Here is a 12,572-nt window from a genome sequence, read left to right on the forward strand (position 1 = left end):
CGGTAGATTGTTTGCGTGCGTGTGTTAGTCACAACTTACTGATCATCAGACCGTTTTACAAAATAAACGCGCAAAAACAATCTTGCTTCAATTTTAATTATAGGGAATCAAAACAGGAGGAAACAAGTAAGAAGTGGCCAGAGCATGGATGGGCAAAATTTAAAAATTTAAACTGAATGGATTGGAATGTTTACAAACTGTTCTCCCTAGTATATAGTTTTTTTTAAAACCGTATCTTTGCACTTTGTAATTTAAATTATGTATGCTCGACAGACATTTTTTTTTCTCTACATCTACATCTACATCTACATGTATCAGCCACTCGGCAGTCCCTTTTTTACTTATGACTGTTTCTCCTTAGGTGACCTCATACACCCCAAGCCTTTTTAGAGACATCACAGCAAAGCCGGCCACTTCTGCTGGATAGAACAGGACAGCCACAACACCGGGGACTACATCCCCTCCTCCTATCGAATAGTGTGTGGGTTCTTCAACGTCCCACAGGGACGTCACGAAGCTTTCGGTGCGTTGTGCTCTTTATTAACAACTGAGTAATTTCTGGGTTAACTTTAATTTGCATAGCGGGTATCGGGGCGAGTAATTGGTAAAACTACACAAAGTCAACTGCACTACCTTGTTGCAGCCCCTTAACATGTAAGTGAAACTTGAACTCAAGGACACACTACAGAGTTCATTTCTTATGGATGAACTCTTCAATGCATTCTTAATGGCCTTTTGCCTCTTAACTCCCTCCAGTTTGAATCTAAGCGGTATGCATAAGAAATTCAAGATACACCATTTACTTACTTTCACGATGCACAAGGAAAGAGATCGAATAGAGGCAATTATAGTTCAATCTATGAACACAAGAAACGAACAAACATTTAACAAGATTCGGGCAACCTAGAATAACAAATTACCTTGCAGTGTTCTTCGTCACAACCTGTTGAGAAGACGGAATAAATATTGATCCCACTGAAAAGAAATTACTGGATAACTTAAGCGATACTGGTAGATTGTTTTCTTGCGTCAATCACAACTGAATAACCGTGATCACTAATTCAGCAAAATAAATACAGAACTAGTATAGTGCGTTCGACAGTCGCTTTGGGAGCAAAGAAGAAAGATATAGGGAAAGAAACAATCTTATAGCATCGAAGTTTAAGGATACTAGCATGAAGCCCACTTACATCACAAAGAAAAGCGCAGAGAAGCAACTCCTAAGTTGCGGTTGTTTTTAAATGACAAATGGCGGAAATGATAAAGAACACGGCCATGCAATTTCATACTCATTGATAACACTGAGCAAATTAACGAAGCAGTTCAATAGAAATAGAGATCAAATGTTATCCAAAGAGTTCATTAATTGTTCCATTGCTATGACAAGCTACTGATGCTTAATTTCCGTGAAGTTTAAGGTTGTGGCCTCCGACTATACATGTGACATTGGACGTACAACAGCAACGAATAGCTGTAGTTTGATTAAACAATAAAAAACAGTTAACTAGATTACGCAGGGAAAAATATCTACAGTGTCTAATCACCTTACAATGTCCTCGTTGGAACAGGCTGAGCACCAACAGTCAATCCGGCCACAAATAAACAATTAAATGGCTAAGCAACATCGGTAGATTGTTTGCGTGCGTGCGTCAGTTACAACTGAATGACCGCGTGACCGCGTGACGTGAAAACAATACTGACATACTTTCTTCCTTGATTTTAAGAAAAGGTGGTTTGCCACCAATCTCTAGGGACACATATAACAATGCTACAAATTGCTGGTGGACGAACAAAAGGAGCTAATGGGAAATCTTTTGTTTTTGTCCAATAACATGGTGGCCGATGACGTAACGTGAAAACCATCTATAGAGAAAACAACAGGAAGCAAGTAAAAAGAATCAGGCTTAAATTACTTGTTCATATTAATAAGTTTAGCATTTATTTTTTGATAAGAATTTTACCACTTTCAGTCCAAACGGTGCTAATTGATGTGAGGTCAGCAATTGGCGTGGATTCCTCAACAAGGACAATTTATTTCAAACAATCACGTTATGCATATGTTTATGCTTTTACAAACGCATTTCATTTAAACTTCCGCATATCTCAAAGTAACCATGGCACAACTGGAGTGGCAAAGGTTAAAATGAAGGCCGAGGAGTTTATTCAAACTCGATTATTTAAGAGAGTTGTAACACGGATCGATACAAAATACCGTTAGGGAAGATATCGTTGACGTCACCAATTGTCACTAATGTGCCAACCAGAGCATCAAGGGATCTTCTGTTCTTGTGGTTGGCACATTTAAATAATAAAAGCAATGTTTGTAAACAGATATCTTCCCTATTTAAAGTCATGCATTGACCGAAGCAAGGGGGATACAGTTCTGAAAGGAGGCAGATATCAGTCTGCTTGTCAGCACTTAAATTATTTAGCTATTTGTTCTCCGCAATTAAATAATTGCAGAGAGGGTTTTCTGTCCTTTCGCTATTTCCGACCACAAACGACCTATCTTATTTGCAAATCACTGACAATCACATTGAACTGAGAAAAATAGAGTAACGGAAACCTTCGTCACGGTCAAAAGAATCTGTTGTAATTTTAATGCTGTAATTAGCCGCAATTCATAATTTCCCGACAATATTGCGACGAGGTGGGGCATTACAGTGGGCAGACACGAGGGGACATGTTGCAGCGACAAAAAACTTGTGTAGTGCACACTGAGGCGACATGTAGCAGGGAAGCGTAGCGGGGACATGCAGCAGGTACAAAATCACAACATGTGCAGACACACATGAAAATGTTGCGGGTACATGTCCCAGGGATATGTTGCAGCGACATGTCTCCTCGTGTGAACTGATACTTTTATAACTGTGCCACGCCAATTTGGGGGTGAAATTGTCCCCGCAACATGTCCCATGAAGTTCAGCTTGTTGAACATTAGGCTTTCACAGCAGGGTGACCGTAAGTGCATGTTTACTTCCTTTTGCTTGAGTTGTAGTTACCTGTGAGCTTTGTTTGCACTTGCGTCCCAGGCTAAAGGGAATTATTTTGACAACGAACGAGTGAGAGAAAAGCACTGACTTGAACCATTGTAACTGCGCTGCCTAAAGTGACAGAAGGTGCTGACCTAGGCTAACTATAAAGAGCTTTTCCACTATCTAAAGCAATCATATTTTGTCTCTTCAGGGGCGGATCAAGGATTTTTCTTAGGACGGGCTGCACCACTAAGAAATGGCGTAACTGACTGGTGAAGTTTCTCATTTTCTTTTTTTTTTTGCAGAATACAAGTTGTAATAGAAAGCCACAGGTCATCTCACCCTCTCGCTTGATCCGTCCCTGATTTTAACTTCCTCGAAATATTGCTGTTACACAATGGAAATACAATCGGTCATTTGACCAACGACGGATTGAGGTTGCGAGAGGCATTATTCCGCAATATGACAAACTGCTATCCAAAAACGGTATTCTTTGAAAATTGGAATGAAAAACAGCTGGTCATGTCATCACAGGAATAAAACGATGCCTCTAATGTGCTCAGCTGTCCAGTGTGGACAGACGATAACTCTACCCAGGAGAACATGCGCCGTAGGGTTCTTATAGCCAAAAATTGGCTATTTGAACCTTACTGCGCCTGCTCACTCCTAGTGCTAACGTGAATGCACCAATTAGAGACGCTTTTGATTGTTCTTCACGAAAACCAATGAGAAGACACTTTGTTTCAGGTTCCCCAGAGCTCTTCTCTCCGCCCTCAGTCAAGAGAAGAGCTCTGGAGTCGAGATTGTACGAGAATTGTGGAAACCAGGCCATTAAACTAGTAATAGGTTGAGGTGACAATTGACTCGCTGTACTCCCGCTTGGACTGACATTGTCGAAATGGTGTATTCTCGCTTTCGATCGTTTCTAAAAGAATGTTCCTTTCTTCTCCACAAGGTCGCATTTCTTACTTCCACCATATTCGGTCTTTTTTGCTACCTCTAAATCACCGAGTTCATGGGCAGTACTGAAAGTAACTGCCTTTCTTCCCTTGTGCAATATTAAAGGCCGTATTTATTGTAATCTCTTCTAATTTGACCGTCGTAGAACTATCCGAGTCTGCGGCCGACAGAACCGTTGGTTACAGCCTTGTTTTACTCTAGTTGAAAGCCCCCACAAGGACAAATGGAACTGAAAACAATGCAAGAATTAAGCCGTAACTTTCAGCACCGCCCGAGAAAACAAGGTAAGCAAGATATTTGTTACGTCTTCAGATCTTTGAATCAAGCAACAAAAAGAAACTGGTGTACTGTAGAATACGGTTCTGAATTCGCCAATTGAATCGCGCGTACTGTAGTACTATCAGAGAGATATCAGGCTTTGAATAAGACGTACAAGTGAAAGCACGCCTTGGCGAGATGGTCAAGCATGATCTGACCTGGCAGGGGTGGATTTATACCGGTTTCCACCGTTTTACGGAAAGCGGTCAGAAACTCAGGGAAGGAGACTTTCGAAAGTTAACATCCAAAACATTGCCTGGGGAGCATGCCCCCGGACCCCACTAGAAACGTTTTCGTTGTTTTGAAAATCGGTCATTATTTATCCTAGATCCGCCCCTGCCTGGCATGAGCATGACCTGGTTATGGGTGAAAGGACTATTAAAATAGACAGTCTTCGGGTATTTCAATTGCACCACTGTGAAGAAAAGAAAATGAGATCACATCTGGGGTGACGAAGTGCACTTTATACCTGTTAAATCGTTTTCGTTTCGGAGATCGATCGTTTAGCTGGGACTATATCTGCATTATAACACAAATCAAATTTTCAACTTTCAGATTTCTATACAACTGAAACTACTTTTTTAACTGACAAAACGACTTGTTCAAAAACAACTCCAACAACCCTATGAAGACAAAGATTGACAAGTGCATTTTGATGTGGACATAACCTGTTTTCGACCAATGAAACTGTCAAAACTACAGGCTGGGGGGAAAAAAAAGAAAAAACCGAATACACTCTTGCGACGCCAACAGTACAAGAGTTTGTTTAATGGCTAATGAATTATAGAGGATTGTAAGCGATATTGATGTTTTGTGCAAAAAATGAAAACATCAAGATTGCTTACAATAATAAAAGGTGGTAGAAATTAAAATCTTTTGACCAACTTTATTCGCTTGAGTTATTAGTGACCAATGTACGCTCACTTTTGTAAAAAGGGACGTTTTTTGGTAACACCGGGCATTAACTCGTGCTCCCTCTACCTTCTGCTTAAATCCGTCGCAGGAACTCAGAGACAATGACTTAATGGACTTTCTCACTTGCTTTAATGGGTCTTCTACTAAAATAGTTTTCTTCTTAAAGTGTACTGTTCTCTAGTGAGTGGTTTCTCAGAAGTGCATCTTCAAATCAAAAGAGTGGCTTACTTATTCGCGCTCCGGGTCCAGGTAATGCACAGTGATTGGTCAGAGGAATCGAAGCCGCTTAGAATGCAATAACTTCAACTAGAAAAGAAACGCTTTACTCCAACTCCGAAGGTGTACCTACTGCTGCACCAAACCGTCGTGACTGACGCTGACGACTAATTGCAGTGCTGCTAGGCATCGAACAAACTCATTTAAGACCAATCGCAGTGATTGGTGGACCAGGATTGCTGTACCTAACTTTTTGGACAGTACATGACTTGTCGACTAATAAACTTCTTGAAAGTACAATAAAGGACTTCGCCAACCGAAGCAAACAAGGGATTAAGAAATATGAATTATTATAATTAATCTACCTGGTTGAACAAAACCCTAAACATGATAAAGTAGGTAGGATTAATGCAGTACTCTACCTAGAGTTTCCACAATTACAGTTGATCTCACTTTAAAGTTACAGCCTTAAAATACACACTAAGGTTTCCATTACGAAGAGTACACCGTTTGCACGACATCACGTACTAGAAGCACTTGTCATAATAGTCCTTTCACCTTCTTACTTAATTAACCCAGATGGATTAATTCCAAATAAGGAATATATTCCAGTCTGTCCGGACGTGAATTAAATTGCTAAAGAGGTCAGCAGGTATACGCACTGAAGTATCCGTTAGAGATGCTGAAACCCCTTTATAATTTAGCAATGAAGTGCGTCGGCAAAATTAATTGTGTTTTCTAGTACGTGCATTTTGCCTGGCAACAGTGTGGCCTCTTTGCCGAAGCGGTCACTTCCTGTTTTGTTTTTTTTTTACACCCTGTTTCATAACCTGAACACAACATCAAGACCTTTGAAGTTGAATTATCAATTGCACACTAATAAATATAAAGAACGTCACACAACTTAAAATGAATCCAAAAACTAGCAAACATACTTTAGACACTCTTCACTCTAAAAAGCTTTGTGCCCTGCAGCAACATTTGTTATGCACAATTATCTTAAAAGATACGATAATGAAATCATTATCACACATTGCTTTGTCACACACCAAAAGTAAAACTTCAACGCTTCGTTACCAAACGAAACAAACATTACTTGCTCACAATTTTTTCTTCTTTAACACGTTTATATTGACGAGCAATAAAATAAAATGAACAAAAATTAGTCTCCTCGTCATTCTTTATAAGTAAAGTACTGGCCAGTCAGGATGTTCATTTTAAGACGACATATGTTTATTTACAAGATAACTAAACTATGACTATATCGTTTCGTATTTACCTATTTATTACACCGCACGTTTTACTTAAGGGGTTCCTACGAAGAGAGGATGAAGGGAGAGAACATATCTTGACTTTGTAGAGCCCGCAGATAGCGGGATACATTGTCCAATCAGGACATACACTCATGGACAAAAGTTGTTGAGACACATGAAATTACCAGCCTTTTTTCCCTCGGTGTAAATTCTTCTCTCTCCGCTCGTGAAAGGTAGCCGGCCCTTCCCCATTTTTCAATGTTGGAAACAAATAAAGTACCAGGAAGCGTTTTGCAACATTGTTTGGGGGGAGGGGGGGAAGGGGGAGGGAAGGGGGGGGAGGGTGACTACGGATAAAAAAAGATGTTTTCATTCAAATACAAAATGCTATTGTTAGTTCGAAAGCGTTAGGTTTTGTAAATTGTCTCAACACTTTTCTGCACGATTGTAGATAAACGATCAAGCTCTCGGGTGAGTTCTAGTAGCTCAATGTAAGAGCATCCGACCGGTGTTACGGAGTTCGTAGGCTCGAATCCTGCCTAGGACTCTGATTGTTACTTTGCCCGTTGCCTAGCAACGTGTAATCAAGGCTTGGAATTGTTTTAAGGTATTTTGGGGGCCAAAATAACACGACAGCTAGATCCTCGGTTATGGAAGCAGAGCGTTTTGCCAAGTCCCTGATTTATATCAAGTAATTAATTAATTATTATACAGTTGCTTACACAATGAGGAACAAATGTAAGGACTTTGACAGTATCTTAATACTACTGAAATCTCGAGGTACATGTAAAATAAGTTTCCAACCTTACTTTAGGACAATTTACGTATCTTTTATCTACCTTAACTGAGGTATTGGTGATATATATATGTTTTTTTTTTCAATAACTTGAGCTCGATCATAATCGAAAGCAAAATGGCATACCGATGTATCAGAGGAAAAGCAGTTTTCTGACGTTTAAGATGTCGTTTCTGACAAAAAAAAAAAGCAATAAATAGTAGGTTACTCAATTGCATTACTGACTTTCGTCCTGATTGGTAAGGAAATAAAATAACTATCGTAATTCATGAAACCGTTTGTGCTTAGTTAATAACCGAGCAACAATTCCTATTCAACTAAGTGTCAATGTGACATGTAGACCTCAAAAGCTAAGTTCACTTTACATACGTAACTGACAATCAGCGATTTCATGTCAGCTATCTGCACGAGGGCCGAAGAACCCGACCTGGCCATGGTGAATGCAGGCAATATCACTTTCAGGTACGTATACTAGCTAAAGAACTTCGTAAAACAACTACATGGGCGAAGATTTTGAAACCATTTCTCTTGAAGAATGTACCTGCTCCTTTCAACAACTTGCTGATTACAGATATGTACAATGATGTACAGCGTGTTCGTGTTGCCCAAATTCAAAGGTTACGTCATCACCAATTAGTACAAATGGCGCCCAGTATTTTATGGCGGAGTACTTTCTCCTGAAGAATAGTTTTTTCTCCCGAAGAGATTTCATAGCAAGGTGAAGGGCTAAACTTGCACTTTTTCTGTCTACCAAGTGTTGATAGAAACTCTCCATGAACATCAAGGTCGCCTTGTCATCAACTGGCCAGAGTGACACCAGAACAGACCGGGCACCAGCACACAGGAAAGCCCTTGCTATTCCCACAACACCCTCAGAATTCACCTCTCCCTTTCCACTTTCACAGCAACTCAGCACAACCAGTCTTGCCTGAAGGCGAACTGTGTAAACATCGCTCATTGTTAACATGTAATCTTCCTTTTCGAGCTTCTGGGATGTGCGTTCGGGATTTGGCGCCAAAACAATTTCTCCGAATTGTTCATCTCCATGTGCAGCAATGTGGATTAAAGCAACTGACTTCATTCTTTTCAGCACCTTAGATTTCGTTGCATTTCTTCCAGTGAGAGGTGTGGTATGCAGAAGTTCCCCTATCATTTCTACCTCTTTTTTTGCGCATGGCAACTGTACATACATGGGTTCACCGGTGCCGTAGGTGACTTCCTCCAAGCACGGATCGCCCACAAGCAGCGCTTCACTCTTACTGTTGAAGTCGTCAGGTGCGCAAGAGACCATTCTTAAAGCTGTCAGCGAGGGAATAGTACGGATCCTGACAGAGTCACTCAATGCAGAATAAGGAGCCAAGCAAAATGGTCCATCAGGAACAAAGACTAAGTCATCACCCTGCAACAACTCTGCGATAGGACAGATTAACACATCACACAAGGGCTGCAAAGAGTTCACAGAGATGCTCAAGGACTGAACGTTTTCCTCAACAGCTTCTCTACTATGCGAAAATTCACTGTGTTGTCTGTCAAGCGAGCGATTCTCGCATCGCACAACGGTCCCCGCCCTAATCTGTTCCAAAGTACTTCGCATCAGTGAGTCAGCACTTCCAGTTTTGATTTCCTTTTGTCTAAAGTTTATCTCGCCACTTTCTCTTAGCAGCCAGAAACTGATCGTATTCCCCTTGAGTGCTGTGAAAACTGTTTGTGAAGGTAGATCTTTTATTACAGCCTGCATCGTAACTGCCGAGGCGGCTTCTTCGTCAACGCCGTATTGCATCTTCAAAATGTCTGCCAAGGCCTGCGCTCGTCCTTGCTCAGCGGCATACAAAGCCTCATCAACGTCTCCATTCTTCAACAGTGCTGTCCACAGAGCGGTGTACGCAAACTGCTTCGTGTCACGAAAGCTTATTTTCCATGCATCTTCTGACTGAAGAAGACATCTTGTTTCATCAAAATGTTTTATACTTAAACGATAGTAATTGAGAGCTTTGTACAAGGAGCCTGAAAATTCATGAACACAACCAAGCCTATAAGAAGCGGTTCCCTGCCCTATTGGATCCTCCGTTTTCTTGGAAATGCTAAGATGTCGTTCATTACAATTAAGCGCATTTTCAAGGTCACCTGTATAGTAATAATCCTTCCCGAGATTGCCATAGGCTTTTCCTTCTCCGGCCTTATCCCCTACTTCTTTTGCAATACTGAGATATTTTTTGTGGTACTCTATGGCTTGCCTAAAATCTCCCAGATCATTAAAAGCGTTGCCGAGATTGCAATAGGCCCTTCCCTCTCCGGCCTTATCCCCTATTTCTTTTGCAATACTCAGATGTTGTGTGTGGTACTCTATGGCTTGCTTAAAATCTCCCAGATCATTAAAAGCGTTGCCGAGATTGCAATAGGCCCCTCCCTCTCCGGCCCTATCCCCTATTTCTTTTGCAATACTCAGATGTTGTGTGTGGTACTCTATGGCTTGCTTAAAATGTCCCAAATTTGTAAAAGCGTTGCCGAGATTCCCATAGGCTTTTCCTTTTCCGGCCCTATCCCCTACTTCTTTCGCAATACTGAGATATTTTTTGTGGTACTCTATGGCTTGCTTAAAATCTCCCAGATCATTAAAAGCGTTCCCCAGATTGCAATAGGCTTTTCCTTCTCCGGCCCTATCCCCTACTTCTTTTGCAATACTCAGATCTTGTGTGTGGTACTCTATGGCTTGCTTAAAATCTCCCAGATTTCTAAAAGCGATGCCAACATTGCAATAGGACCTTCCCTCTCCGGCCCTATCCCCTACTTTTTTTGCAATACTCAGATGTTGTGTGTGGTACTCTATAGCCTGCTTAAAATCTCCCAAATTTGTAAATACGTTGCCGAGATTCCCATAGGCTCTTCCTTCTCCGGCCCTATCCCCTACTTCTTTCGCAATACTGAGATATTTTTTGTGGTACTCTATGGCTTCCTTAAAATATCCCAAATCATTAAAAGCGTTCCCGAGATTGCAATAGGCCCCTCCCTCTCCAGCCCTATCCCCTAGTTCTTTCGCAATACTAAGATTTTGTGTGTGGTATTCTATGGCTTGCTTAAAATCTCCCAGATCACTAAAAGCGTTGCCGAGATTGCAATAGGCTTTTCCTTCTCCGGCCCTATCTTCTAGTTCTTTTGCAATACTCAGATGTTGTGTGTGGTTCTCTATGGCTTGCTTAAAATCTCCCAGACCATTAAAGGCGTTGCCGAGATTGCAATAGGCTCCTCCCTCTCCGGCCCTAGCCCCTATTTCTTTTGCAATACTCAGATCTTGTGTGTGGTACTCTATGGCTTGCTTAAAATCTCCCAAATTTGTAAAAGCGTTGCCGAGATTGCAATAGGCCCTTCCCTCTCCGGCCCTATCCCCTATTTCTTTTGCAATACTGAGATATTTTTTGTGGTACTCTATGGCTTGCTTAAAATCTCCCAGATCATTAAAAGCGTTGCCGAGATTGCAATAGGCCCTTCCCTCTCCGGCCCTATCCCCTATTTCTTTTGCAATACTCAGATCTTGTGTGTGGTACTCTATGGCTTGCTTAAAATCTCCCAAATTTGTAAAAGCGTTGCCGAGATTCCCATAGGCTTTTCCTTCTCCGGCCCTATCCCCTACTTCTTTCGCAATACTGAGATCTTGTTTGTGGTACTCTATGGCTTGCTTAAAATCTCCCAGATTATTAAAAGCGTTCCCCAGATTGCAATAGGCTTTTCCTTCTCCGGCCCTATCTCCTACTTCTTTCGCAATACTGAGATATTTTTTGTGGTACTCTATGGCTTGCTTAAAATGTCCAAGATTTCTTAAAGCGATGCCAAGATTGCAATAGGCCCTACCCTCTCCGGCCCTATCCCCTACTTCTTTCGCAATACTAAGGTCTTGTGTGTGGTACTCTATGGCTTGCTTAAAATCTCCCAGATTTTTAAAAGCGTTGCCGAGATTGCAATAGGCCCTTCCCTCTCCGGCCCTATCCCCTACTTCTTTTGCAATACTAAGATCTTGTGTGTGGTACTCTATGGCTTGCTTAAAATTGCCCAAACTTTGATAAGCAATGCCGAGACTGCAAGAAACGGCTCTCTCCCCGGTCCTGAAACCTAGTTCCTTAAAAATGGTGAGAGCTTCAGTGTAATTTCTTATGGCCTGTTTAAAATTGGCGACGCCTTGAAAGTAGTTGCCCAGATTGAAACAAATAATACCCTCCTCTCTTCTTTTCCCTTCTTTTTTTGCAACGCTAAGTTCTTGCATATGCTGGTCCAAAACGTTCCACGTTCTATCCACCATTCTTGATAATCAGAAACGGGAAGGTTAACTTTTCTCAGAAAACTGGGCTGCACCTAGAGGTGAAATGAACGAAAGCACAAGAAGTTTAATGCCCTGACAGTGAAGGTTTTTGGAAATGAAAAAAAATGATTTCAGTTTACGGGAGAAGATACAGAATAAAAAGGAATATATTTTGTAATATGGCAAAATTCTTGGGTACCCTACATCCTCTATTATTCACCCCCCCCCCCCCACCTCTCAAATAAGCTTCCCATTTCTCTAGTAAGCTCCCCCTCTCAAATGTGCTTGAAATAAATATGCGCCCCATGGGGGCTTAAAAGAGGATTTAAGACAAATAACAAATGTGATAAAATAATGAAGGAAATAGAAATAGAAATTCTATTATGGGATGAGGAAAAGGATGGCAACATATTTTTGTCTTTCCTGTCTAAAAATTTCGGGCATCAAATGCTGCTGGTCAGGAGCCCATCATCCGGAGCGTGCAACTTAGCTATACTTGTGCAACGGCGTTTTCACAAATGAGGTTATTTTTAGATTGAATTTCCCGCTAATGAGACTCCCACAGGAGCCCGATGACCAATTACATAGGGTCACCGAACCGTAACTGACTTTGTTTTTTGACCTAATTCGCGGGAAGGGCTAGTCTAAAAATAAACCTACTTGTGAAAACGCCGTTTCACAGACGCTGTATGGAAGTTGCACGCTCCAGGATGGGCGCCTGTGCCGGTATGTGAAGCCAACATAAAAAGGACCAAGTTGACGTCATTACGAGTGTAATGTATTCATGTTTCGGCAAATTTCTTCGATTGAAGTAAATCTCGTTATGATGATGATGATGATGATGATGA

At 41.2% G+C, this 12,572-nt stretch overlaps 2 protein-coding genes across 10 annotated transcripts in view; both read right to left on the reverse strand.

Annotated features, from left to right (window-relative positions):
• LOC137972429 (tetratricopeptide repeat protein 28-like) overlaps positions 1 to 1,817 on the reverse strand; it is a 35,756-nt gene extending 33,939 nt beyond the window's left edge. Inside the window, exons 1-2 of one of the 3 annotated variants that reach the window (XM_068819137.1) lie at positions 1,550 to 1,817; positions 921 to 943 (exon numbers count right to left, since the gene is read on the reverse strand). The gene's annotated coding sequence lies outside the window, so the exon portion shown is untranslated. Of the gene's footprint in view, positions 1 to 920; positions 944 to 1,544 lie in introns of all 3 variants that reach the window. The other 2 variants (XM_068819135.1, XM_068819138.1) reach the window with 2 other exon arrangements.
• Positions 1,818 to 5,280: 3,463 nt separating this feature from the next.
• The window catches only part of LOC137973383 (tetratricopeptide repeat protein 28-like), an 18,032-nt gene continuing 10,740 nt past the window's right edge, over positions 5,281 to 12,572 (reverse strand). For all 7 annotated transcript variants that reach the window (XM_068820180.1, XM_068820184.1, XM_068820182.1 and 4 more), the window contains one exon: positions 5,281 to 11,777. In XM_068820180.1, the coding sequence (XP_068676281.1) occupies positions 7,999 to 11,724 (3,726 nt within the window). In that variant the 5' untranslated portion in view covers positions 11,725 to 11,777 and the 3' untranslated portion in view covers positions 5,281 to 7,998. The remainder of the gene's footprint in view (positions 11,778 to 12,572) is intronic.

The sequence above is a fragment of the Montipora foliosa genome, chromosome 10, assembly GCF_036669935.1.
Source record: "Montipora foliosa isolate CH-2021 chromosome 10, ASM3666993v2, whole genome shotgun sequence".
Lineage (NCBI taxonomy): Eukaryota > Metazoa > Cnidaria > Anthozoa > Scleractinia > Acroporidae > Montipora > Montipora foliosa.